Source organism: Rhinatrema bivittatum, chromosome 4, assembly GCF_901001135.1.
Source record: "Rhinatrema bivittatum chromosome 4, aRhiBiv1.1, whole genome shotgun sequence".
In the NCBI taxonomy this organism is placed as follows: domain Eukaryota; kingdom Metazoa; phylum Chordata; class Amphibia; order Gymnophiona; family Rhinatrematidae; genus Rhinatrema; species Rhinatrema bivittatum.
In genome coordinates, this window is record NC_042618.1 from 186897162 (window position 1) to 186924939 (window position 27778).

Genomic DNA, 27778 nt, shown 5'->3' on the forward strand with positions numbered 1-27778 from the left:
AGTGACTCGCGCGTGTACATTGTATGCATTTGCCAATGCGCGCACATGGACGAACCGATTTTATAACATGCACGCATGATTTTATATTGACGAGTTCACATGCATGCAAATTCAGTCTTGAACACCTAAGTGGAGGGGATTTTAGTAGATGCTCCTGGTGACATATTAGGCCTTTTTCCCAGTGCCCTCCCAGTTCACTCTAGTAAAAGAGAAGACTTCCTAACCCTCCTACCTAACTAGCCTCCCTTTTACCCTACTAACCCCGACCTTAAAATCCTGCTAACTACCCTTTTTTAAAAAATCTATTTACACGCAGCTCATAGCAGAATCAGGGTACGCGGTTGTGGGATCCTGATGCATGCTAGTGCATGTAACTGACTGCATGGTGCAGTCCCAGCCCACCCATGCCCCACCTATACCTAGCCCAGACCATGCCCACATCCCGCCCCTTTTCGGCAAACCTTTTTTATCCGCATACCGGGAGATACGTGGCCGCGGAACTTTTAAAATCTGCACGGCGTGTACACGTGCGTGTCACACACATATCTCCCGATTTTGCTGTGAGCATCCCTTTTAAAATCTACCTCATAGTGTGCAATCAATTGTGATTGATTCCAAAGTGTCAGCTGCTTTTCATAGCGATTGATGACATCATACAGAAACTTTGACAGGAGTGAGCATTAATATCATTTTAAGCAAAATATTCATATACTATAGCTCAAGATAGATAAAAACTGTCCATTATTAGAGTTCATTTTTGCTGATCATGAGCAAAAGGGCCTGTTTCTGCTGTTTACAGATGGAAAAATATTAATTTTGACATTGCATTCTTTTGAGAACCAAGGAAAGATTTTTTTTATAGGTGTGCATTCTACAAAATACATTCTTATAAGAAATAACTAAAAATATATTTTTTTTATCTGATTGATAATTAGTTACTACTTTGTATGCTTTAAAAGTTGCAGTTTTCTTTCTTCTTTGTTTTTTTGGTGTGTTTACGTACTTTATAAAGGAACACATTTTAGTCTTTGAAGATAGAGGTCGTTTTAAATTGTGTATCCAAGAGTTAACCAGGTTAACTGACGTTTTTATTCTTTAATGTTTACAACTTTTGACGAGTTTATATTTGAAATTGTATTCAGACACTAATTGAAAACTGCTATTAATGTGGACTTATAGTTCAGTCAGAATAAATCTATATGTACAATATCATATATATAACCATATCTTATGTGTACAGCTAATTATATACATTCATCATATGTTTATAATGACAGGAAATATTTTTCAATGAATTCTAGTCATGCTAGATATTTGATACAGACTTCTGATGAATTGTTTCTTTGCTAAAGAATAAATAATGTGGTTTTAAGGAGAAATTATGTAAGTTTTGTGAAGCAAGAGAGTAGATTTTACTTGATCTTCTGTGGCTTCAGAAAAACACTTGAATATGATCTTATACATGAAAATGCATAAGGTGAAATTTCTCTTGTTTGTATAAAATTGTTTTCAAGATGAAGATACTCCAAATTTGAATCTTCATCGTAAGCACCGCAGACAAAGTCTGGAGGCACAGATCTGTGAAGACATAATGAAACATTGTCTAAGGTTTACTAGTAATTTATATAATCGTATCTATTAACTCACACAGTTTTGTTTAAATACAGACATTTGAGACATGCAGTGAAAGTTTTGGATTATCAAAATATTCTTGAACATATTCTTATTTGGAAACAATTGTTCATCAGCTTGCCATCCTGTAATATATCTTTAATTAGTAGAATCATATAAAAACATAGAAATGACAGCAGATAAGGACCAAATGGTTCATGTAGTCTGCGCAGCAAGCTTCCTATGCTAGCATCTGTCGCACCGTGCAGGTTACCCCCGTGTATCAATCAATGCTGCTTGACATGCTTTGATTATGGACTTGGCCATAGAACCAGTCCTGTGTATTTTTCCTAATGTCTGCACATCAGCATCCCAGACTGTAAAAAAAAAAAAAAAAAAAAGTCATGTCTCATGTTGGTTGTCTCTGAATCCAAATTCCTCTTTTCTGTTAACACCAAACCCCCTCCATTGAAGCAGAGAGCAATGTTGCAGTTGCATCAAAAGCATAAAGGCTTATTGGTTAAGGGTAGTAATCCCAAGCTTTCTGTTAAGGGTAGTAACTGTGCAGGTTACCCCCATCCTTATCAGTTCCCCAGACTGTAAAAGTTGGGACCCTCGGTTCCTGTCTGAATCCAATTCCCCTTTTCCCCTTGCTGTTGAAGCAGAGAGCAATGTTGGAATTGCATCAAAAGTGTCAAGGCTTATTGGTTAAGGGTAATAACCACCGTACCAGCACGTTACCCCAAGCCCACTTTTCTTCATTTACATCCTCTGGCATTTAGGGATCCACTGTGTTTATCCGATGCCTCTTTCAATTCTTTCACTGTTTTCATCTTCACCACCTCCTCCGGAAGGACATTCCAGGTGTCCACCAACCTCTCTGTGAAGAAATATTTCCTGATGTTCTGAGTGCTTTCCAATGGAAAAGGTTTGACTTTTGTGCATCATTAAAACCTTTCAGGTAGGTCTGTATCATATCTCCCCTACACTTCCAGGGTATACATTTTCAGATCATCCAGCCTCTCTTTATAAGTCTTCCGATATTGACCCCCACACCATTTTGGTCACCCTTGTCTGGACTGCCTCCATCCTGTCTCTATCCTTTTTGAGATAAGGGCTCCAGAACCGAACACAGTATTTGAGGTGAGGCCTCACCAAGGACCTGTACAAGATCATCATCACCTCTTTCTTATCAGTTATTCCCCTCTCTGTGCAGCCCAGCATTCTTCTGGTTTTAGCTATCACCTTGTCATATTGCTTTGCCATCTTCATATTGCTAGACACTGTCACCCCAATATCCCTTTCTTGGTCCATGTACATCTGTCTTTCACCCCCCATCACATACAGCTCTTTTGGATTACTGGACCCCAGATATATGACTGCACTTCTTGGCATTGAACCCCATCTGCCAAATCTTCAACCACTCTTCCATCTTTTTTAAATCTCTCTTCATTCTCTCTATGCCTTCTGGCATGTCCATCTTAGAATCATCTGCAAATAGACAACCTTTACCTTCTATCCCTTCTGCAGTATCACTCACAAAGATATTGAACAGAATTGGTCCCACTACCAATCCCTGTGGTATTCCACTTAACACGGTTCTCTTATCAGAGTAGGTTCCATTTACCATTACATGCTGTCTCCTATCAGTCAACCAGTTTATAATCCATGCCACCACCTTAGCGCCCATTCTCAAGCTTCTCATTTTACTCGCAAGCCTCCTGTACAGGACTGTATCAAAAGCTTTGCTGAAATCCAAGTAGATCACATCAAGCGCTCTTCCTCGATCCAATTCTCTAGTCACCCAATCAAAAAAATCAATCAGATTTGTCTGACAGGGCCTTCCCCTGATGAAGCCATTCTGCCTCAATTCCAGCAACTTACTGGATTGTAGATAGTTCACTATCCTTTCTTTGAGCAGAGTCTCCATTAATTTTTCCACCACTGAGGTGAGGCTAACCAGCTTGTAGTTTCCAGCCTCCTCTCTGCTACCATCTTATGAAGCAGGACCACAACCACTCTTCTTCAGTCTCTCAGCATCTCTCCCATTTCCAGGGATCTATTGAACAGGTCTTTTAGTGGACCTGCCAACACATCTCCCTTAGTATCCTGGGATATACTTCATCCAGTCCCAAGGCCTTGTCCACTTTGTTTTCCTAGCACTTCCCATACTTCCCATACATTCTCTTCTGTAAAAGGAATTGTGTCTACCCCATTCCCTTCTACGGTTTTGTCAACCAGCAATGGACCTTCTCCAGGGTCTTCTTTAGTGAACACTGACCTGAAATATTTGTTTAATATTTCCACCATTTCTTTATCTCCATACGTCTGTCATAGGTGTAGAAAGGTCCTTTACATGTAGGTGTGGAGTCTGCCAACTTAAGGAAGAGAAGATTGAAGATGCTGGGAATGGGAGGGCAGTCAAATGGTCAAAGATGAGAAAAAAAGGATTTGGGTATTTTTCCTTGTCCAGCATGAGTATCCTGGGATATACCTTTGAGCCAGGTCCAGTCCACCATCTACCTGACTTAATTGTGTTGTTTTGAACCCACAGTGGCCGATGCCAAGACCATAAAAACCCAGCATTAAACCCCTTTTATTTTATGTGGGGTTACATTCAGAAACATCTTTAAGAAATATTGAAAAATGTATGGAGTTGAAAGTTCATTTTATATGGCATGTTTGATGCAACAGAAAAATACAGAACTATTTTATAGCTATGGTTGCTGGAAATTAAGCAAAGATAATTCTTCAGTTTGCTCTCAAAACTTGAAAAAAAATAAGAAGAAAATGTACCTAATTTTGTTGTTGTTAAGCCGCAGGATGTGCAATGCTCTCATGTCTTCAATTCCAATTGGCACAGCCGTTAAATCATTGTGATCCAAAAATAGCTCTCTGAGAGAGTGATATGCCCCATGGAATGACACTGGATTTATCCCATCACTGGTAAGTTTGTTAAAAGAAAGGTACAGGTATTCCAAACCAGGCTCCATGTGACCAAACACATATCCTGGAATTCTCTCAATCATATTTCCTATCAATATTAAGTGCACTAAAGATTTTGGTAGATATGAGGGAACGTGAAAGAACTTGTTGTAAGACAGGTCTATTGATTCCAAGTTCCTTTATCAAAGAGAAGAAAAGAGATTGTTAGTATTAAAATTTAGAACATTCTATTTTTGCTTTATCCTCCATTTTACTAGTACTTTAAAGTATTTTTTCCAATCAGATTCTTCCAGAAGTTAGAATATGTATAGCATTACTGAGTAAATGTTACTCTTCAGTTTTCAGAAGTATTGCTAGTTTCTGGAATAATAGTTTTACTGATGTTCATCCTTTGTTCTTGTGTTAAAAAATTACAAAGTGTCCAATTAGAAGACAGCTGCAGATACTTGGAAATTATGCACATTTTCTCACTATCTCAACTAATTTAAAACATTACTGCTTTAACAAAGTATCCTTAAACAAACATTTATTTATTTATTTATTTATTTAACAGTTTTTTTATACCGACCTTCATAGTAAATAACCATATCGGATCGGTTTACATTTAACATAGGGTATAACTGAAGGAACAATTCATATAATTCATATAATTCATATAATTCACATTTATAAATTAAGCCATTATCACAAGATAATTAAGCTGCAGTGTTCTTTTAAATTGTATATAAAGGCCCCCATTTTTAAAATTCTTTTTACTGCCCAGCAGCTACTTCCACTCGGTGTTGGACTTTTGGCTGTGGTACCCCTTACCGCAGGCTACTGAGATTTTAAACTCTTATTCTTCCACCATTCCATCTCTGCAATGATAAGAACAAGACTTGCCATACTGGGTCAGACCTAGAGTCCATCAAGCCCAGTATCCTGTTTGCAATAGTGGCCAATCCAGGTCATAAGTACCTGGTAAGATCCCAGTAGCTAGATCCCATTCTGCTACTGTGCATGATGATCCTTGACTGAACTTGGTAAAATATGCATTGCACTGGTTGGTAGATGCTGCTGTTGAGCAAAGGTTAGGATAACCACCCTTCCAGCAAGCAGCTGTTATGTCCAGAATAGAACCTGGGCTTCCCAGCTCCAAACCTCCCATATTTAAAACACTGAGTACCAAAATAATTGCTAGGGTTTTAATGGAAGGTTGGGGAGAATTCAGCATGAAATTGTCATGTCTATCTTTAGCTGGTCAATTTCGTTCCCACACATTGAAATATATCTAAGAGTTGAGGTGGTCTAAAATTGACTCTCTATTGAAAGTTTTTATCCTTTTTTTAAATATTTTAATATAGTTGTGCACTGCAGTAATTACACAACAGGCACAGCTATTAAGTGCAAGTTAGATCTGGGATCATGTATAGTAAAATGTTTTAAATTCAATTTTCCCTTCTCCCCATTATGTATGTGCATCTGGCATAAAATTGGGTTACGTATAAATGTTTATTTCTGAAATTGAAATGTTTATTTAGATTTATTAGGTAAAATTAAATTGCTAAAGAACCTCTTCTATAATGGTCAAATACTGTAGACTTATAGCAATGGACAGTGCTGCTAAATAGTCCTGGGGAGCATCCATTAAGCTGTATTAGTGTAATCAGCAGTCTGTGTGATTCCCATGTTGAAATTCCAACATACATAACTCAGATATTCACTCTTAAAAGCTAGATTAAATAAGATCCTGTAGTAATTTTTGTACTAACAGTTGTATTTAATGTTTGTAAAGCATTTTGGACAAAGCATCTTCATAAAATTATCATGTTATCATTATTATTGTTAGATGTGAATAAGAGAATAAAATACATATTACAAGCACTTAATTTTACAAGACATACTTTTAGCCACATTATCATGTTATCATTATTATTGTTAGATGTGAATAAGAGAATAAAATACATATTACAAGCACTTAATTTTACAAGACATACTTTTAGCCACATTAAGAGGAGTCATCCCCAGTGGCATGGTTTTGGTTGGAGAAGGAAAATAAGCATGCGTAGATTACAGTTTCAAGTCTAAGCATGTTATTTTCCATTCTAAAAGTATCTACACAAATATCAGATACAAATGTATCACAACAATTTTCACTGCAAAAGTAGGTGCATGCTGTTGCTTTGGAACTTAGAACAAAACCCATAGATAAAAAGAAAACTACCCAAGAATTTTGTCCCAATGTGGATGTTTTAGAAATTGCCTCATATAAGATCATCTTTCAGCAATATGTAATTTAATTTAAATACTTGTACTCTACCTTTCTGAACTATAGTTTGTACAAGGCTTATTCCAACATCATTCATGCCATTACATCATAAAACCTACATATTAATAGAATGTGCAAAATGTATAAAAATCAAGCCAATATGGTCAAATAGAAGAAATCACAATATCAAAACAGATAATATTAAAATATTCTAACAGTTATCTACTAAAAATTCAATAAAAATGTAGATCTGACTACCAGGTTGGCATCTTGTATATGTAGGCTGTTCTTCCTATCCACCCAACTAATTTCAGAGAGAGTGTCCCCTACTCCTAGACCTATTGGATAATGTCATTAACCTTTCTTTATTAGCCTGTTCCATATCACACCTAATTTTGTAAACCTCTATCATATCATATCTTATACCCTTAATGGTTGTCTCTCCCTTTCCTCTCTTTTTCTTCAATTCCCAAGTTTGATCTCCTTGTTAAATGTAACTTTGCCTCCTCTGATTGCTCTATTGTTAAATGGTTGTTAAGAGTGTTATCCCCAAGTTCCATGTAAACCGATTTGATATGACATTCGTCATGAAGGTCGGTATATAAAAGAATTAATTAATTAATTAATTAATTAAATATCCCCTATTAAGTCATCTCTTCTCCAAGCTAAAGAGCTCTAACCTGTTTAATCTTTCTTTGTAAGGCAGCCATTCTAGCTCCATAATCGTTTTTGTTGTCTTTTTCTGTACTTTTTCTTGTTTTGCTATATTTTTTTGAGGTTTGGTGACGAGAATTGCACACAGTGCTTAAAATGTGGCCACATGATAGATTAATACAAAGGCATAATTATATTTCCAATATTTTCTATTCCTTTTTGAATAATTCTTAACGTTCTTTTTTATTTTTTGGCTGCTGCTGTACATTGAGCTGAAGACTTCCACAGTGATCCCGTGGTCCTTTTCCTATTTTTCTTTATGTGCATCACTTTGCCCTTGTCCTCAGTAATTTCATCTGCTATTTAGGTGCCCAGTTCTCAGTCTCAAGGGTCCTCCTGCAGTTCCTCACAGTTTGCATTTTCACAAGTTTAAATAATTAGAAACATAGAAACATGATGGCAGAAAAAGACCATATGGCCTATATAATCTGCCTATCCACCCAACTAATTCAGCTTTATAATCCTATTAATCCCTTAGAGATCCTCTGTGTTTATCCCATGCTTTCTTGAATTCAGATAGTATTATAGAAACAAGGAATCATAGCATCATCTGCAAATGTGACCACATTGCTCATTGTTTCTTTTTTTAGATCATTTATGTATATGTTAAACAACGTTGGTCCCACTAAACTCCCCTGTTCATTTATCTCCACTGGGAATCTGACTATTTAGACCAACTTTCTGTTTTATGTCTTGAACCAGTTACCAATCCACAACAGGACATTGCCTCCTACCCATTGATTTTGTAATTTCATGAGAAGTTTCTCATGTAGGACTTATCAAATGTCTTCTGAAATTCCAGGTTAAATAACTCATCCTTATCTACATGTTTTTTTACACCTTTAAAGAATGACTTTCCTTTGCTAAAACATGACTTTCCTTTGCTAAAACATGACTTTCCTTTGCTAAAACTATGTTGGCTTAAGAACATAAGAAATTGTCATACTGGGTCAGGCAAAGGGTCCATCAAGCCCAGCATCCTGTTTCCAACAGTGGCCAATCCAGGCCATAAGAACCTGGCAAGTACCCAAAAACTAAGTCTATTCCATGTTACCATTGCTAGTAATAGCAGTGGCTATTTTCTAAGTCAACTCAATTAATAGCAGGTAATGGACTTCTCCTCCAAGAACTTATCCAATCCTTTTTTAAACACAGCTATACAAACTGCACTAACCATATCCTCTGGCAACAAATTCCAGAGTTTAATTGTGCGTTGAGTGAAAAAGAGCTTTCTCCGATTAGTTTTAAATGTTCCACACGCTAACTTCATGGAGTGCCCCCTAGTCTTTCTATTATCTGAAAGTGTAAATAACCGATTCACATCTACCCGTTGTTATTCTATTATTATTATTATTTATGCTGTCTATTCCTTTATTAACATTGATTATTGCCATTTTTAGCACTGTTCTTTACTCATATACTCATATACTGTTTCTACATCATGTTACATTTCGCTAATCGTTTTTTGTACCTGACAAAAGGAAATGCCTTTCTTCCTGCACCTCAAGTTGTATGTAAACCGATGTGATATGTAAATCGAACACGGTATATAAAAACAAATAAATATAAGCTATGTACATTTAATTGAAACCCTTTGTTATAATTAATATTTCTTTTGATATATATATAAGTATGTTGATATAAACAATTTTTGAGATAAAGAATAATTTGCTATATAAAAAGTGGTTTGTGTTTCTTTGTGTAATGATTATCTTCTGTAATCTTTCACAAAACCCTAAGTTGTATCGGACTGTTGCAACTATTATGGACATATTTTTTTCACTTTCTTTAAATTCTTGTGATTTGAGTTGTTTATGGTATTGTAGTTTACCACATTAATGAAAACCTTTTGACTTGTAGATTGTTTTTGATTGTATGTTGACATTTCTGTCCTTGTCTTTCTTTTCAGCCTTTGGTTTTCTGTGCAGTTTGCTAATAAGTCACTTTTTTCTTTAAAGCATAGCATTTGTCTTTTTTGAAATGGATAAATTATCGCTGAGATTTTATTAGCTTCGCTAGCCACTCAAAGTTTGTCTCTTATGTTTTGTTTTAGCTGAGATTATTGATCCAGTCAATATGACTGTATTTGAACAAGAAAATGCAACGGTGATATCTATGTAAACTTCATTTCATTTTCATTTATTTATATTTATAGAGTGTCTTTATAGATGTGTTATCTAAGCAAAGCAGATTGCACTATGATTAACAAAACATAATCACATACAAACAGGCAAAATAGGTCAATATCAATGCTAACTTTACAGTATTCGCATGTGTGTAAGATTTGTGCTAGATAAATGTACTAAAATACAGAATATAAACAAGCTATCTCAAGTCTTTGAAATGGAATCAGAACACTTAACATAAAACTATTGCATTTAATCTAGTAGATACTTACTCATGGTATATCCAAGCCAAAGGTGCTATGCTACTTTCATCTAGTTTATTATTTTTCAATACAATGGTGTGTAAATTTGTTGTGCGGTTGAAACATGTTTCAGAAATCTCTTCAATCTGATTGTTGTCTAGATACAGTTCCTATGATTAATGGAAAAGAAAATATTTGATAGTAAAAATAAATACTATTACACTTTCAATAAAAATAATATTCTCTATCGTAATTCTACAGTAATATTTACCCTTTCCCTATGGTCACATTGAGATTGAAAATGAAAGTTTTATTGCTGTATTTTAGACTATAATCTCCAACATAGATTAATGCATTTAAAACATTGAAACTGCCATTTATTTTTGTTTACAGTTAAAGCTTAGAATTCTGCATACATTTGTATGCTACTTTGTTTAATTAGAAAAAAAGCTGCAATTTACAAAACTGAAGATGGATTCAGAATAATATTCAAGTATTTGATAAATTCTGTTTAATTGTTTAATCTGAGAAATAAAATTATAATATGATCAAACAAATGTTGATAGTTATGCCTCAGGGAAATTTTATAGTTCACGAAATATTTTAAAAAAACATATAGTACTGTAAAAATGCTGGTGGGGTTTTTACCTCAATGGATGTAGGAAGTCCTTGTGGTATGGTTCTAAATTTATTTCTGCCCAGACGTAAATAGGATAGATGTTTTAATGGCTTAAAAGCTAAGGGGCTAACATTTCCTTCACTAAGCTGATTGCTTTCCAGTTCCAAGGTCACCAAGCCATGTAATCCTGAAAATACAGTAGTTGCTCATAAAATTTCAAATTCATTTTTTCCCAATTAATGCATTTCTCTTGAATCCCAATCTCTAAGGATATGCAAAAAACTTAGGGCCTTATTTACCAAGGCTATCGCAGGCTTGCGCTGTTAGCGTCCTACTTCGCGTCCAATAGCTATACCTTTTATGGTGGCGCTATTGGGTGCGAAACCGGCAGCGATCGCAGGACCGCCCCCCCCCCCCCCCGTTTCGTCCCCCGCCCCCCATTAGTGCAGTTTTCTAAAGTATCGCAGGCCTGCGATACTTTAGAAAATGAGACCCTTAGTTTGTAATAAAACATTTCAAATCTTATGATACAACTTACCGTTCATGATATTTTGCTAGTGCAAAGTTGTAGTAGTTTTTATCCTGGAGCAAACCAGTTTCTTAACAGATCATGATGCTTTTTTGTTTTTCTCAAATCTTTTTATTGACATATCAAGAAACATACACAAATATATTCCAAAAAGAACATTTAGCAACAATTTTTTCCATTTTCTTCGGCTCTAATAACAGTCAAACAATAAATAAAAACAAAACCCTCCACCCAAACTATCAGGCCAATACAGTAAAGTGCAGCTGCGGTTACCCTGCTTCTAACCTGCTTTCTACTCACAATTTGGCCACGTTAGTCCAACCTGCGATTCACTATCCCTTTTAACCCATCCTTACTGCTTCTTTAAATCAACGGATAAACGATCGGATTAGCTATTCCCTCCCATACAGTAATGCGTGCCCTGATTATCAGTTTTTAAACCTGCAGTTTTGCCGCGCGTTTAACCTGCTAATTTACCGCCTACCCTTACCCCTGCGTTAGAGGCAGGGGTAAGGGTAGGCGGCAAACTTTTCCCCAGCCCCTGCTCACCTGCCCTGGCCGCGTCCATGGGTTGCCGGTCTCCAGGGCAGCCCCAGTCCTCTCTCCCCTCCTCCTGAAGCAACTTTAACCAAAAGAAAACCTAAAATCCCCTCCTCCCGAAGCAAGGCAGGCGAAAAGCGACTCGACATGTAAAGTATTGTGAATAAGCGTAGCCAAAGTAAACTTACTTTTTCTTTCTTTCAGCCCTCTCTGCCCTCCTCCAGAGGCGCGCACCGCGGCTCCCCTGCCTCTCGGGGGCAGCCGGCGGCGAAAGCGGCTTCCAGCGATCCCCGCCGGCAAAGATGGACGAACGCACGCCCGTAGTGCACGGGCGCTCAAGCCAGCAAAAGCACATGAACGGGCGTGCGTGACGTCACTGCGTACGTTCATATGCTTCGCTGGCTTGAGCGCCCAAATTGACGGGCCTCCAAGTCAGCGAAAGCATATGAATGTACGCAGTGACGTCACGCACGCCCGTTCATGTGCTTTCGCTGGCTTGAGCGCCTGTGCACTACGGGCGTGCGTTCGTACATCTTCGCCGGCGGGGACCGCTGGAAGCCGCTTTCGCCGCCGGCTGCCCCTGGGAGGCAGGGGAGCCACGGTGCGCGCCTCCGGAGGAGGGCAGAGAGGGCTGAAAGAAAGAAAAAGTAAGTTTACTTTGGCTACGCTTATTCACAATACTTTACATGTCGAGTCGCTTTTCGCCCTGCGCCTTGCTTCGGGAGGAGGGGATTTTAGGTTTTTAGGTTTTCTTTTGGTTAAAGTTGGGATCCACTTCCTGGTATCTGTCATTTCAAATGCCATTTGGACGAATGCACGTCATTTGAAATGACAGGTACCATCGCACCCAGGATACTGTATAGGTGCTGTATAGTGCCTATACAGTAAAATGGATTGCGCTTCATGGACGCACGTTGGACGCGGCTTGCATTTGCATGCCTTTTAAATAGAGTATCGAGCGGTATGTGATCCAAACTGTGCGTGCGGCAGATGCGGGTGTGCCCGTCCCTAACACACCTCTTTCTACCATACCTTACTGTGTCGGCCCGTATATAATTAATAATTCTTTCTGTGGGGAGGAACCAACTCAGAGAATATTATTTCACCGCACATCACCATAAAGCGATATAACACTTTTGAGTACATAACTCTCAATTGTTAAATACAATTGACATTTATATAGCTAGCTTAACTTGCATTTGGCAGGTAAAGCAATATATAGTTCCCAAATCTTTAAAAAAAAATGATTTAAGTATTTAGGTGGTTTTATAAATATAGTTTTAAATTCTAAACATAGGAAGTCTAACAGATCAAATTTTTAGATTGATGTAGCCATCTCAGTATAATGCATCGCTTAGTTATAAGGCAGCCTTTATTTATTAGAGAACTGTGGTATTTACCTATAAATTCATTTTCTGGCACATGACACAAAATGCAGAAGATTTAGGGACACCTTTGCTGGTAGCAGTCACCAAAATATGTAAGACAGCCTTGCAGAATATTAGAATCTTAGGACATTCCCACAAACTGATGAATAAAGGTAGCTTTATCATTATCATATTTTAAACATTTTTCAGATTGAATTATTCTAGTTTTATAAGCTCTATGAGGTGAAAATATTGTTTTGTTAAGTTTTCTCAATTGCAGCTCATGCAATGACACATTTGCTATTGTTTTATGTATTAAACTATTGCATTTGTATATGTCTTCTTCAGTTATATCTATATTAAGATCTGTTTCTAAACTGCTGCTGTGACTGTAAGAGTTGTGTATGACATTGAAGAGTGAAATAATTTGTAAATGACAAATTTTATCAGTTTTATAAACATGTAATCTTTGAAAGATTCCAGATATATTTTTGTTTTAAATGTGTGTCTTGTATTAATAACATTTTGAAGTATGCTAAGAAATCCTTTCTATGAAATGCTAATTTCAATAAACAGTAATCAAATAATTGCATTTAGTCCTTTTTTATATTGATGAGATCTTGAATTGTTTGAACGCCTGCTATCGTCTTTTAAATATTGTATAGAGATTTCCAGAGGGAAAAGGTGGATTACTTACTAATGGAAGATGGAAGATACATCAATTTCCTAAGAAATTTCCAAATATATTGCATAGATCTAATAATCGGGGAGCTTAAAAGCTCTTGTGGGAGAAACATAGAACATGGCCCATCTAGTCTGCCCATCTGACCAATTAATTTAGCTTTATAATTCCCATCACTCCTAGAATTCCCCTGTATTTATCCTATGCTTTCTTGAATTCAGATATTGTGTTTGTCTCAACCACCCCAAATGGGAGGCCATTACATACATCTACCACTCTCTCTGTAAATAAATATTTCCTAAAATTACTCTTGTATCCACCCCCTTCACCCTCATCCCATGATCCCCTCGTTCCAGAGCCTGCTTGACTTTGAAGGAGGCTAGCCTCTTGTGCACAGAAATCTTTGAGATATTTAAATGTGCCCGAGTTAATTGCACCTGAGATCTAATGTTTGTCTACATTCATTAAAACAAATTTTCTCTGTATGGTAATAAGGTGGGCAGAATGCTAATTAAAATAGTTAAAGTTCAATCAGGATCAAAATATATATAGCTACTAATTCTTCTCTGAAGAGATATAAGATTTTCAAATGATCCATAAACTGATTTCTAGCATAAACTGAATTGGACCAGGAATTCCTCCCATACTGTTAAATCCTCACATAGGGGTAGATTTTCAAACTAGCGTACACTACCTGGCGCGCGCACATTTACACCCAATTCTATAACTTGCGTGCGCAAGTTATAAAATCAGGGGTCGGCGTGCGCAAGGGGATGTACACTAGTGCACCTTATGCACGCTGACGCCCACGGGCTTCCCCTGTTCCGTTCCCCCTAACCTAACCTTCCCACCCCTTCCCCTAACCTTTCCCCCCCAGCCCTACTCTAACCCCCCCCCCCCCCCCAAATTCTTGTCAAACCTTTTGTGCCTGCCTGGAGGCAGGTGCAGGTTGTGCGTGCCGGCAGCCTGCCAGCACGCGATCCTCTGAGACAGAGACAAATGGCTGCTTTGTCAGAGGCCTCTGGCCCCACTCCCGGACTGCCCCTTTTTGCAAGCCCCGGGGCTTTTGAAAATAGGCCCGGCGCGTAACTTTTGAACATCTGCCCCATAATGCGCAGGTAACTTGCAAGTGGTGGTATTTATTCGTTACTGTCAAGGAAGTGTTAATCAGAGTAGGAATGCTCGCCCCATTGGGTTGACCCTGCAGGCGAAGGCCAGGTTCCCTATTAGGGATTGCATGGTGGCCAAGGTCACCTTGTGGACCAGATGAGCACCTCAGATCAATTCAAACAGCTTCTGTGTTTTGTTGGCTGGGAGCCTGGATATCGTTTGAATGGTGTCGAGCTCAATGCCAAGGAACGTAAGCACCTCAGATGGCAGTTTCAGCTTGTCTGCCACCAGTGGAACACCAAAATCTTTGGCCATGATTTGAAAGCCATTGAATAGATCGTGACACGCTTCTGAGCCACGTGGTCACACAAACAGAAAATCATCCAAGTAGTGGACGATTCCTGTCAAGCCCGTGTGCCAGGACATCTCCCAATGTAAGAAGGTGCTGAATGTCTCGAAGTGTACACATGAAACTGAGCATCCGATGGGCATGCATTTATCAAAGTAGTAAGCGCCCTCGAAGCAAAACCCTAGTAAAAGGAAATTGTCTGGATGCACCGGCAAGAGCCGGAACGCGGACTCTGTCGACCTTTGCCATTAGAGCACCTTCCTCAAAATCCCTGAGGAGGTCGAGTGCACTGCCAAAGGAAGCATATTGGACCGCACACGCCTCCCGTGGGATGAAGTCATTCATAGCCCAGCCCACTGGGTAGGAGAGATTGTGAATCAGTCTGAATTTATCCTGCTCCTTCTTAGGCACCACTGCTAGAGGTGACAAGATCATCTTGTCAAAGGGTGGGAGGTAGAAGGGGCCGGCTGCCCTGCCCAGGTAAATCTCCACCTTCAGCTTCTCTCTCACTATGTCAGTGAACCTGGGTGCGGAGTGTGCATGTGCGTGTCCGATGGGGTTCAGAGGACCCTCATATGGGATTCTGAAGCCCTCCTTGAAACCCTGGAGTAATGTAAAGACTGCATGTCTATCAGGATTGAGGCTAAAACCCAACCCCAATCACTCCCAGCTGACTGGGGTTGGGGCTTACGTTTAAGGGCTACTTGCCCCTGCCATTTGGGCTTTCTTGGTATGCTTGGTGGCAGGGTGACTAGCGGCACAAGTGGAGCATATGTGCTTGTATTTGCAATCCTGTGTTGTGCACCCCCCCTTTGTTGTACCACCAACAGGCTTCAGCCGTGGGGTCAGCTGCCGGCCCCCGCCCCTGGGAGCCTCCTTGGGCATGAAAGGATCGATTGTTCGCTTGTGTTTCTGAGTTGTGTGCTGTCATGTATGTCAGCCACAACTCGACGTCTTGTGCATCCCATGGTATATTCACCATCCTTTCCCTGAATCACTCAACATTATTCAAATAAGTGAATCCCTCGTAGGTGGAGTGGGCACTGACAATGGTGTCTAAATACGACCACAAAACTAGGTGCTGTGAGGGATTGGCACAGCTGACTATGATGCTAGGCGCGCAAAGGATCACACCCAGTTGTTAATGTTCCTTGAGACCCGAAGGAGCTTCATGCCATCTGCGTCCTTGCGTGACCCATCCGCCTTACTACGCCCTTCCAGCAAGCTAAAAATATCAACATACTGGCGATGGCGTATGCGACATGGAGTGATCAAGGAATGCCCTGCCACAACTGCTTCATTGTGTTTTGCTCCAGTAAGCTAGCGTTAGTGCCAAATGGCACTACTGATGACCCCCGGGAACTAGTGGAAGATGCAGGTGAGGAACTCCTGATGCCCAAGGAGTCGGAGCGGCAGGAGTGCCTCCTAACCTTCCTCTTATGCTTCCTTTCACTTTTGTCATGCTCCGGAGGGGGCTGGGCCTTATTGGTCTCTGCCTAAGGGCAGTTTCTCAGGGAATTCCCCAGCCCCGTGTGCTGATGTGACGCCACTGGACTCACATGCAGCAGTCGATGGCGCCTCAGATTGAACACTGGGGGCGTGGTCCAGACTCTTGTTTGGGTTACTGGAGCTCTCGAGTGCAGCGTAGACAGGGCAGAAAGCATGGGGGGGGGGGGGGGGACGACCGATGTCATGGGCTCTTGCGGTTCCGACACGCTGGTGCCCATGGGCAGCAAGCACGTGGCATAGCTGAAGTTCCATTGGCTAGTACCAGGAGGAATACCTGGTTGCCAATGCGGTTGGGCCCCCTAGTAAAATCTTGGAATCCCAGGATATGGCCAGGCGGGCCATGGCATAGGGACCGCCTCCACGGCCCTCCATCCTGGCGCCTGTGTACTGTACAGATACACAGTGAAGCTGTGCGGTCGGGTGAAACCACCTGGTTAACTGTCCGCTTGCCCTGCTCCCCAACCCGTTGGCAGGAGAGCCATGGGGGTGGCAGGGGAATGCAACCATCCCCAGCAGGGAAACTAACCTCAGGTTACCCAGTTCCCATCCCCTGCACCGCACTGCCATTTGCTGGGTCGCTGAGGTTTGGCACCAAGTCCCCAGGGGGGGGGGGGGGTGTGATGTGGGGGGCTGTGATCGCCATCTGGCTCTTCCCTGGAATGCCCTGCACTTCCCCGATCCAGCACCCCCTGGGGGTTACCAATCTGCAAAGCACCTGGAGATTCCTCCCCAGGTGATGCTGGGCTGTCCGCCCCCCCCCCCCCCGCCTCTCCCCCATGGGGCCGGATGGCGAGTCGAAGTTCTAGCCCTATGACCATGACCACGTGGCCCCCCCCCCCCCCCTCGGCTGAGCCTTATGCTGGTGGTCCCGCAGCTGGGACTGAGCATGCTTGCGTCGGCGGGGAGGGCTGACGTCAACGTGCTGGCCACATTGACGCGCACGCCGGCGTGCAGGCCACGTCATCAGCCCACACCGATGCACAGCAGAAGAGTCCGCAACTCCCTGCCCCTTCCTCGGCAATCGTGGCATGTGTGGTGCCGGGGTATCGACAGCATCCGCGCACGCCACAGCACCGCATCTTTGTCTTTTAACAGTCTTTGTGTAGCTAAATTGTTCTCTGTCATGCTAGCTGCATGTTGTGATACTTCTTTTTGGACCAACATTTTGGTAACATTAACATAAACTTTTTATTACCTATTTTATTATAAATAATGGGGGAAGTCTAGGTATAAAAAAATGCTTTAAAACATTATGGTCAATTCGTGAGAAGTGTTAGATTTTCTAGTTTCCTTTTAAGTATATCTTTTCAAATAAATGCAAACTAGACATTTTTTTTTCATTTCAATGTGTTTATTAATTTGCCTAGCAGCCTCTTCCTGCTGCTTTTGGCTACCTGCTCAATTAGAACCAACTGCCTCCTAAGTCTGCTGTGCCTTGGACCTTCATTCATAAATATCCAGTAGTTTCTCCTGAATTCCCTCCTTCCCTCCCCCCCCTCCCCATCTAACCCAACTATTGCAATAATAGTTCTATAGTTAGGAGGCCAGACACAACAGAATCTGGAATGCATGCTCTCTCAGTTTGACCTTGAGGTATCACAATTGCCCACTCTTTATGACTCTTTCCTCCTTGGGCTACAAACACCAACTTCTCAGCATCCCAAGCCCTGGCTGACCCAAGGAGTAGAAGCTGGCAAGATACAGAACTGGCAAGATACAGAACTACCTCAGAGCTAGCCCATGCAATATATATGTTAATTACCTTCAAAGTTGTGTTCATCAATAACCTGGAGATTGTTTTCGTTTATTTTAATTTCTTCTAATGTTGATGGCAAATCAGTGGGGAACAGTGCCAGGAAGTTTCCATCCAGGTATAAACGTTTCAGATTTTTCAGGGTCTCATTTGGGGGGGGAGGGAAGGGAAGGAAAAAAAAGCATGTGTTTTGTTATTAATGCACGTGTGTATTATAGATTAATATAGTCTGGAAAATAAGTTAATTTCATTTTTATTAGTCCCGGAGAAAAATGGATTCTGGTTAAGTGGTGAGGTTGTGACATCTTTTATTGGATTATCTTAAGAAAAATCAAGAAATATTGTTGTGCACAAGATTTCAAGACCAAATAGGTTCCTTTTTCAGAGCTAAAGAAAGGAAATATATGCAGAGATTATATGCTCAAAATGTATACAGTAAAGATTTTCTGGTGAAATCAAATATAGATTGGATTATTATCCAGCAGTAGAAGCTTAGCCGCTGAAGATGCTGTAAATATTTTGAATAAGTTGTTAAGGTGCACCACATCAGGTCTGTGAACAGAAGTTGTTAAAAGATTTCATAATGAGACATGAATCCCCTGTTGTTCAGTCTATAATTTTAGAACCTAATAAATGGATATATTTCAGTTCCCATGGCCTCCATTCCTATAATACTTGGATTCTGCAAGTAAAGGGAGTGCAGAGACCTTGTAGATAAAGTGTGACTTTTGAGCTTTCCACTGAAGAGAGAAGAAGCAATTTGGAGGTCCTCTTCAGGAGACAGAGAAAAATAGATGATGGTTGAGACCGGAGAGAGGAGAATGCATTCTAGGGCCTCACCACGATGCTAGAGAAGCCATAAGAAAGTTTGTGAAGCTTTAAATGTCTCTCCCCTACCCCCACCCCATTGCAGAAGTAGGATTCTCTAATTTGGAATCCCAATCATCCCCCAGTTATGCACAGGAGGAACTGCTCTAAGTCACGGCCATGGAGTGGCTATGTAAATAGAGAAAATGTTTATTCTTTGAATTGAAGAAAGTACCAACACAGTGTTTAAACTGAGAAAAATAACAACAGCCCTAGAGAACTGGATAAATTGACAAACAGCAGCACATATCTGGAACATTCTAATTGGATGAGTTCCTCTGTGAAATTATGCTCTAACCTCAGAGTAGTACCCATGTATGCTGAGCGACTTGTGAAAGCAACATCAGTGAAGATGTCTGTACTCTACTAACTAACCAATGAAATAAGGTGTACTTGGCTGTGCGCATATGTTAATTTTTGGTTATGCACACATTTTTGTATGCACCACTTTATTCCCAATTTAACAAGAAGTTTAGCACAGAAAAAAATGTGTGCAAAATGTGAGTATAACCCCATTAACAGGGCACATAAAATATGACAGGTTTCTGTTGCCTGTTTATGAGTTGAACACCAGTCTGTCTGTGGGTTTACTAAAAATTAAATCAAACAGTGTTGTAGACCAAGCACAGAGGCCAAGGGCATTATTTTCCAAGCTGGAAAAGGAGACCCAACCGCACCAGTTTCCTCTTTGTGGCCTGTATTGTCTTCTGCCCACCTTCCTTTCTGATACCCACCTCTGTGGAACTCACACCATGGGATAAAGAGGGTCTCACGCACAAAAAGTATCATCAACATGCAAAATGTTTATTTCTGGGGTTTCCAGCAGTCAGAGATTACAGGGCTCACAGGTTTTCACAACAAGGCTGCAACAGCATCAACAACCAATAAGAAGAACAATAACAACTTTCTTTCTCCATGTGTATACCACAAATAGTACAGAGTAAAAGCAATCAAATTTGCTTCTTCCCCCTTTAGTAAGCTAGATCACATTCCTCTCCTCAAAACATAGGCACATCCTTACTCATCTGTCACAGACAACATAGCACTTTTTACTCCCTTGAATCACTCTGTATTCTCCTGGAACATTATAGGATCACTACTAGAAATCATAGCAAGAGATCCCTGGAGTCTCCAAGCTTCAGCTCTCCTGGACTCTCACCTCCTAGGCTTTCCGTGGACTGTGAGCCCCGACTCTCTTCCTTGATCCTCAAGACCACATCTTTGATCTGTTAGTAGTTTCTGCTTGAAGAGAAACCCTCCTAGAGCCTCAGGCCTCTCTCCATAAGGGAAGTCCAGTCTCCTTCAGCCAAACTTTACATAGGTCTATATAGTCCTCAGAATACCACCTAGAGTAGAACCTTCCCTCATAGGCACTTAAAGGGGACACACAGTAGAACACCCAATAGAAATTCCATTCACAAGCATCCCATTAGTTAACATACACCATATTATTCTTCCATTTACTATGCCATCTGATAGTGGTTGTTCAAAGTATTTGTCTTGGTCCTTTTCCATGAAGCTTAACTTTTCAATCAAACATTCAGAAATATTATCAATCATCTACAAAATCCCAGAAAAGAGGTGAAGTGACACCTTAACTCAGACTCCTAGGCCATATATAATGAAATAGGTCCCAATTTAAAGGCCTGTCACATGAGTAAAACTATGCGCACAAATTAGTGCATCTCCATGCAGATTCCATGTTACTCAAGGCATTAGCTATTACTCTTCAATTCTGATAGGTATGTAGACTTAACTCATTACTTAATGCTGGAAGTTTAACTTCTGTCAGAGGTAGTGTAAAATTACTGGAGCTAATGAAAGTCTATGGGACCGAACCTGGAGTTTGTGGTGTGGAGATCCAGTGCTTGGGATTTATGTGCATAAAATATGATTTCTGAACATGTTTTATATGTAGAAAACATGGCTTCTATACATCTTGGGCCTAATACTATTAGTTATTCCCACGCGATACAGAAAGTAAAATGTGCAGCCAAGCCGCACATTTTACTTTCAGAAATTAATGCCTGCCCAAAGGCTGGCGTTAATTTCTGCCGGCGCCAGGGAAGTGTACAGAAAAGCAGAAAAAACAGCTTTTCTATACACCCTCCGACTTAATATCATAGCGATATTAAGTTGGAGGCCCCAAAGTAAAAAAAATAAAAAAAATTTTAAAAAAATTTAAAAATCGGCCCGTGGGTCGGAAGACGGACGCTCAATTATGCCAGCGTCCGTTTTCTGAACCCGTGGCTGTCAGCGGGTTTGAGAACCGACGCCGAGCGTCGGCTGTCAAAGCCGCTGACAGCCACCGCTCCTGTCAAAAAGGAGGCGCTAGGGATGTGCTAGTGTCCCTTGCGCCTCCTTTTACCGCGGGCCCTAATTTGCATAGGCCACCCTCCTGAATCGCGCACCCAGGAGAGTGGCCTGTGCGTGCTCCAGGAGAGCGGGCGCTCGCCAGCTCTCCTATGCGTTTTTCTGTATCGGCCTGTGTGCTGCTTGTGCCTGAATGTCTGCAGTGCCTTGAAATTCAGAAGTCTCACGCTTAAGGATTATTTGAATTCTCCTCAGCCTTTTGGGGCAGCTAAGAGTAAATCATTAGCTGAGGGACCAGTGCCTAAAGCAAAAAGGCCAGAGTTTTCTCATGCTGAGTGCTATAACTTGACAAAGTCTCATCACAGGCATGATTCCCACTGTATCAAAGAAGGAAGAAAGCTACACATTTTGGCACCAAAAGAGTCCCTGTCTACTCCAATGACTATTTGGTGCACAAAATTAAGATGCCTCTGCTCCTCGGCACTGAAGTCTCTATGGCACCATCAGAAATTTTTTTGAGAAAGGCAGAATAGAATTTTTTAAAATAAATAAACGTGAAGATAACATATCTGTCAGTGGCATCAACTTCTCAGTGCTGACCAATCAAAAATATTGATTTCTTCAGAATCCAAGGAAAATGCTAATTTTAGTGCCAGAATCAGATGATAGTTGTACAGGAATTCAGTGCCGAGAATAATAATAGAAACTATTCTAAAAAACAAAATCTCAGAACATATAGACATAGTTTAATGAGATGCAGACAGCATGAATTTACCTAAGCGAAGTCTTGCCTCACAAATCTGCTACATTTATTTTGAAGAGGTTAACTAGTAGATGCATTTTCAGAAGGCGCTTGACAAAGTCCCTCATGAGAGGCTTCTAAGAAAACTAAAAAGTCATGAGATAGGAAGGATTGTCCTTTTATGGACTGCAAACTGGTTAAAAGACAGGAAATAGAGTAGGATTTAATGGTCAGTTTTCTCAGTAGAAAAAGGTGAACAGTGAAGTGCCACAGGGATCTGTACTTGACTGGTGCTTTTCAGTATATTTATTAATGATCTGGAAAAGGATATGACAAGTGAGGTGAACAAATTTGCAGATGACACAAAATTATTCAGAGTAGTTAAATCACATGCGGATTGTGATAAATTGCAGGAGGACCTTGCGAGTCTGGAAAATTGGGTGTCCAAATGGCAGATGAAATTTAATGTGGACAAGTGCAAGGTGATACATATAGGGAGAAATAGCCCATGATCTTGTTACACCTTGTTAGATTCCATATTAGGAGTTACTAGCTAGGAAAAAGATCTAGGCATCATATTTTATTTTGTTTATTTTGTTTATTATTTATATTCCACTTTTCAGCACTTCAAAGTGGATAATACATTGAAATTGTCGGATTGGTGTGCTGCAGTGGTCAAAAAAGCAACCAGAATGTTAGGAATTGTTAGGAAGGGAATGGTGAATAAAACTGAGAATGTTATAATGCATTTGTATCGCTCCATGGTGAGACTGCATCTTGAATACTGTGTGAAATTCTGGTCGCTGCATCTCAAAAAAGATATAGTTGCACTGGAGAAGGTATAGAGAAGGGCGACCAAAATGATAAAGGGGATGGAACAGCTTCACTATGAGGAAAAGCTAAAGAGAATAGAGTTATTCAGCTTGGAGAAGAGACAACTTAGCTGGGATATGATAGAGGTCTATAAAATCATGAGGACTAGACCGGGTAATGTGAATTGGTTATTTACTCTTTCAGGACTCCATAAAATTAACAAGTAGCACATTAAAACAAACCATAGAAAATTATTTTTCATTCAGCGCACAATTAAGCTCTGAATTCGTTGATGGCGGATGTGGTTAGGGCACTTAGTGTAGCTGGGTTTAAAAAAGGTTTGGATAAATTTCTGGAAGAGAAGTCCATACACTCCTATTAATCAAGATGACTTAGGGAATAGCCACTGCTATTACTGGCATTAGTAGCATGGGATCTATTTAATGTTTGGGTACTTGCCAGGTACTTGTAACCTGGATTGGCCACTGTTGGAAACAGGTTGCTGGTCTTGATGAATTCTGTCTGACCCAGAATGGCAACTTCTTATGTTCTTATATTTGGGGTGTTAAAGTATATTCAGTCCCTAAACAAATATTGGATGTTCCAGGAAATAAACCTTTACAGGATCTCCAAATAAGAATGTGGCAAGCTTGACCTGATTATAAAAAGTACAACTTCTTCATGATTTGGTGAGAATGGAATCAGCTTTGAAAAAAACAGTGTACCAAGACTCATTCTAGTATTCTAGTACTAATCTCGATAAGGATGCTAAATCATTAGACAATATAGTAAAGAAGATTTTCCAATTAGCTATGCTAACATTCAGAATAGTTGCTCACCAATGTTCTCTCTAAGCTGTGTGCAAGTGTATGTGAGCACAGGTCATGAACCCTGTGCACATGGGAAAACATAGTGAGGTCAATATTCAAAGCATGTACCTTATGCAGTTAAGTAGCAATATTGACACAGACTCATAAGTTAACCGACTAAGTTAGACCTGCCATAGAGCAGGTTTAACTTAGCTGGTTATAACTTATGATGCTAAGCGCAAAAATATATGCATATATTCAGCGATATAGCTGTGCTGCTGAATAAACCGTGTAACCTAGACAAATAAGTTATATCCAGCCAAGTTACTTAAATGGCCAGCTTTGAATATTGACCTCAGTGGCACAAGAAATGCTGATGATATTTGCATTATACTGGCTCATAGCGCACAAATGTGAACTCAGAGTTGAGGATGTGGGAAAACCTCCTCTTGGTAGCTCCCATAAATAAGAAGGTGGACGTGATGTATTTTATCCAGAAGGCTCTTGGATTTGAAAAGACAGTTACCACACCAATCTGTGGTGGTTGAATCCACTCTTAAGAGGGCTAGAACTTGCTCCTCAGTATCCCTGGGGAATGAGTTTAGCACCGTGGATATTCTTTAGAGAAGGATGTTTCAAGGAGCTATGCTCAACATCTGCATAGCCTCCTACCAGCTATCTACGTGCCAGTACATGCTGGACCTGCTGAAGTAGATATAAGAAGTGGTCGAGCAGCTTCCATAGAAGCAGCACAGCGCCCTTCAGACACTGGTAGAAAATGGAATGGAATGTGGAAAACACATGGTCCAGTCGACCTTTGATGTTTTTGACACAGCATTAAGTGACTCTGCCATGGGGAATGGCGCCCGCAGACTCACCTGGTTGCAGGCCTCAAACCTCTGACCTAAGGTCTAGGAAAGACTTGCTGATTTGCTGTGCCCTGGAGAGAATCTCTTCCAAAGATAGGGTTAAGGAAGCAGTGGCACAGATCCATGAGCACTGTGCATTGCTTCAGCAACTCTCCACAGCCACTCCAGACTCACCCTCTTCTTCTAGAAGGTATCTGAGTTGGGGAGCTGAGGAGACACTTTTTCCAATCAAGGAAGTGTTATCCTCTTCTCCCTCACTCCTATGCACAACAGACCCCTCCTGCCTACATGAGGCAGCAGAAAGAGACCCTAAGTGACAGCCAGCACCCAAGCCAATAACTGGGTTAGGATTTTGACTGAAATGCGGAAGGGCATAGCCAATATCCCTGTACCAGAGGACCTTCCAGTCATAGGCAGGCTGGGGTTTTACATAAACCATTGGTGCAGTGTAACTTTAGATGTGTGGGTCCTCAGCATTATAAGGAAAGAATATAGATTACATCTATATTACATCTATTGGGTGTCTCTCCAAATTCACCTCTGGACCTTGCTTGGGGGTCATTCTCTGCCTCAGGATTGTTTCAGAAGGAGCTCTCCTCCCTCTTGGTGATCAGTGTGGTTGAGCCTGTTCCACTAGAGGAAAGAGGACAGGATTCTACTACAAGTACTTCCATATTCCAGAGAAAACAGGGGGACTCTATCCCATCCTAGACCTAAGGGACTTGAACAAGTTTCTAAATAGAGAAAAGTTCAAGATGGCTTCCCTTAGCACCTTAATCTTCTCACAAAAAGGGGACTAATTATGCTCTCTCAGTGTCAAGGATTCTTACACCCACATAGAGAGATTTCCACATCACAGAAAATATCTCAGATTTGTAATAGGAGATCATCACTTCTGGTACTGCATGTTATATAATCAGCACCATATGTCTTTATCAACTGTCTTGCTGTGGTAGTGATGCATCTTTGCAAACTGGGTGTGCATGTGTTCCCTTACTTGAACCATTGATTGATCAAGAGAACATCTCAGATTGGTGCCACAGAATCAATGTGCAAAACTATCTGAGTGCTGGAGTTGCTAGGGCTTTTCATCAATTACCCTCAAGTCCCACTTGAGCCCATCAACTCAATTGGAGTTTATTGAAGCACTCCTAGATAGGCAAGATCCTTCCTTTCATAACAAAGGGCTATCACATTAATAGCCACAGTAGAAAGAATCCAAGTTAGTCTGCAGGCATCAGCATGGAACATGTTTAGGTTGTTGGGCCTCATGACATCAACAGTGTACATCTCCATATGAGGAAAGCCCAATGGATCCTTAGATCTGAGTAACACTCAGGATTTTTGGGACAGCATCTACATCATACTACTGTTCAAGGACTCCCTGTCCTGGTAGCAAGACAATTTCAGTCTGACTAGGAGAATACCCTTCTAAATTTCTCTAGGCCAAATTGTCCTGACTACGGATGTGTCCAAACTGGAGTGCGGGCCCCTGTCTCTGGGCTCAGTGGAGCTTTTGCCCTGCTGAGCATGTGTAGGAGTTCCCACACAGGGGCTGCCTCATGAGCCCCTCAATCATTTTTGCACGGGGGATGGGGGGCAATTTTGTCCAGATCCCCCTCATTGTTTTTGGCTAAGAAGATGTTCATGCCTCCTCCCTACCTCTTCTATCTGGATCCCATACCTTTTATTTTTTTATTTATGCATTTTTCCCAATATACAAGACATAGCATCTTGACAGAAAAAAATAAAAATGAGATTAACAATTATATGAAAAACAGAAAAATTAACATCAGAAGACAATCCACACATTCTCAATACCTTTAAACTCTAGTCCTAATGGGGAAAGACCCAACCCTCAACCTAAGGCAAAACTTTGAAAATAAAAAAGCAATAGTCACATACAGCAACCACATAATATAATGGGGTACATCATTTAGGCTTACGACTGGAGATTATCATCAGGAGCAGCAGTTTGTGTTTTCCTATCAAAAACTGAGTTAGTTAGGGGGTATCATTTATTTATTTTATTTTATTTATTTTAAGTTTTTTCTATACCGGCATTCGCGATAAATATCGCATCATGTCGGTTTACAATTAACAAGTAGATAGGGAACAAAAGGCAATAAATAACATTGATCTAAGTAATAATAATAATAAAATAATAGTAATAGTAGTAAAAAACGTTAAACAAGAGAAGGCTAAGGAATGCAGTTACAATAAAACAAGGGAGTAATATAACTTGGATCAGAGAACAAGTTGCATAGAAATTGCATAGAAATTGCATAGAAAAACAAAAAAAATCACACCAACATCAAACAGCACTTTTTATACAAAAGTTTTTTTTTTACAAAGAATATATAAAATCACAAACTATAGCTGCAGCCAAAATATCAAAGTTCACATAATATCAACCAATAAATTGTAGCTCGATTTGAGTTCCCACATTTTTTGACAGCGAGAGGAAGGCTCGGATTAAAAAATTCATGTTATTGTATACAACATTTATTTTAAAAGTTTTCTATACCGCACAAATGGATATAATATATCCGTCTATCATAAAAAATATAAAATTTATTTTGAAACTTAATCATGCATTTGCATGGAAATTTTAGGAAAAATACACCCCCAACTTGCTGAACCTGTGGTCGCATCAACAAAAATTGTCTCCTCTTTTCTGAGTTTGTCTGGAGACATCCTAGAAGACTTTAATTTTAAACTGTAAGAACTGTTCAGTTCTATGACGAAAATAAAGTTTCAATAGCCAATCTTTATCTGGTTCCAGAGTCAAAGTCACAATTAACGTAGCTGGTACTGCCAGCTCTGTGTCAGATGTTTCAAGCAAAGTAGATACGTCAACACTTGATTCCCTCACTGGGACTTGCTGAGCCTCAGGGGCCCTTTTAAACTGTGGTAAATAGTATATTTTAGACACAGGGGGAATCGCGTTTTCAGGTATTTTTAAGACCTCCAACAGATACCTCTTAAACATCTCCCTTGGTGAAATTAAAGGTACCTTA

General features: G+C 40.3%; 2 protein-coding genes across 3 annotated transcripts in view; one reads left to right on the forward strand and one right to left on the reverse strand.

Annotated features, from left to right (window-relative positions):
• CENPP (centromere protein P) overlaps positions 1-27778 on the forward strand; it is a 685914-nt gene that overhangs the window by 466899 nt on the left and 191237 nt on the right. The gene's annotated exons all lie outside the window — the stretch shown is intronic.
• Positions 1067-27778, reverse strand: part of ECM2 (extracellular matrix protein 2) — a 71772-nt gene continuing 45060 nt past the window's right edge. For both annotated transcript variants that reach the window (XM_029599375.1, XM_029599374.1), the window contains exons 7-11: positions 18355-18490; positions 10536-10693; positions 9918-10057; positions 4408-4734; positions 1067-1578 (exon numbers count right to left, since the gene is read on the reverse strand). In XM_029599375.1, coding sequence (XP_029455235.1) covers positions 1413-1578; positions 4408-4734; positions 9918-10057; positions 10536-10693; positions 18355-18490 — 927 coding nt within the window. In that variant the 3' untranslated portion in view covers positions 1067-1412. The remainder of the gene's footprint in view (positions 1579-4407; positions 4735-9917; positions 10058-10535; positions 10694-18354; positions 18491-27778) is intronic.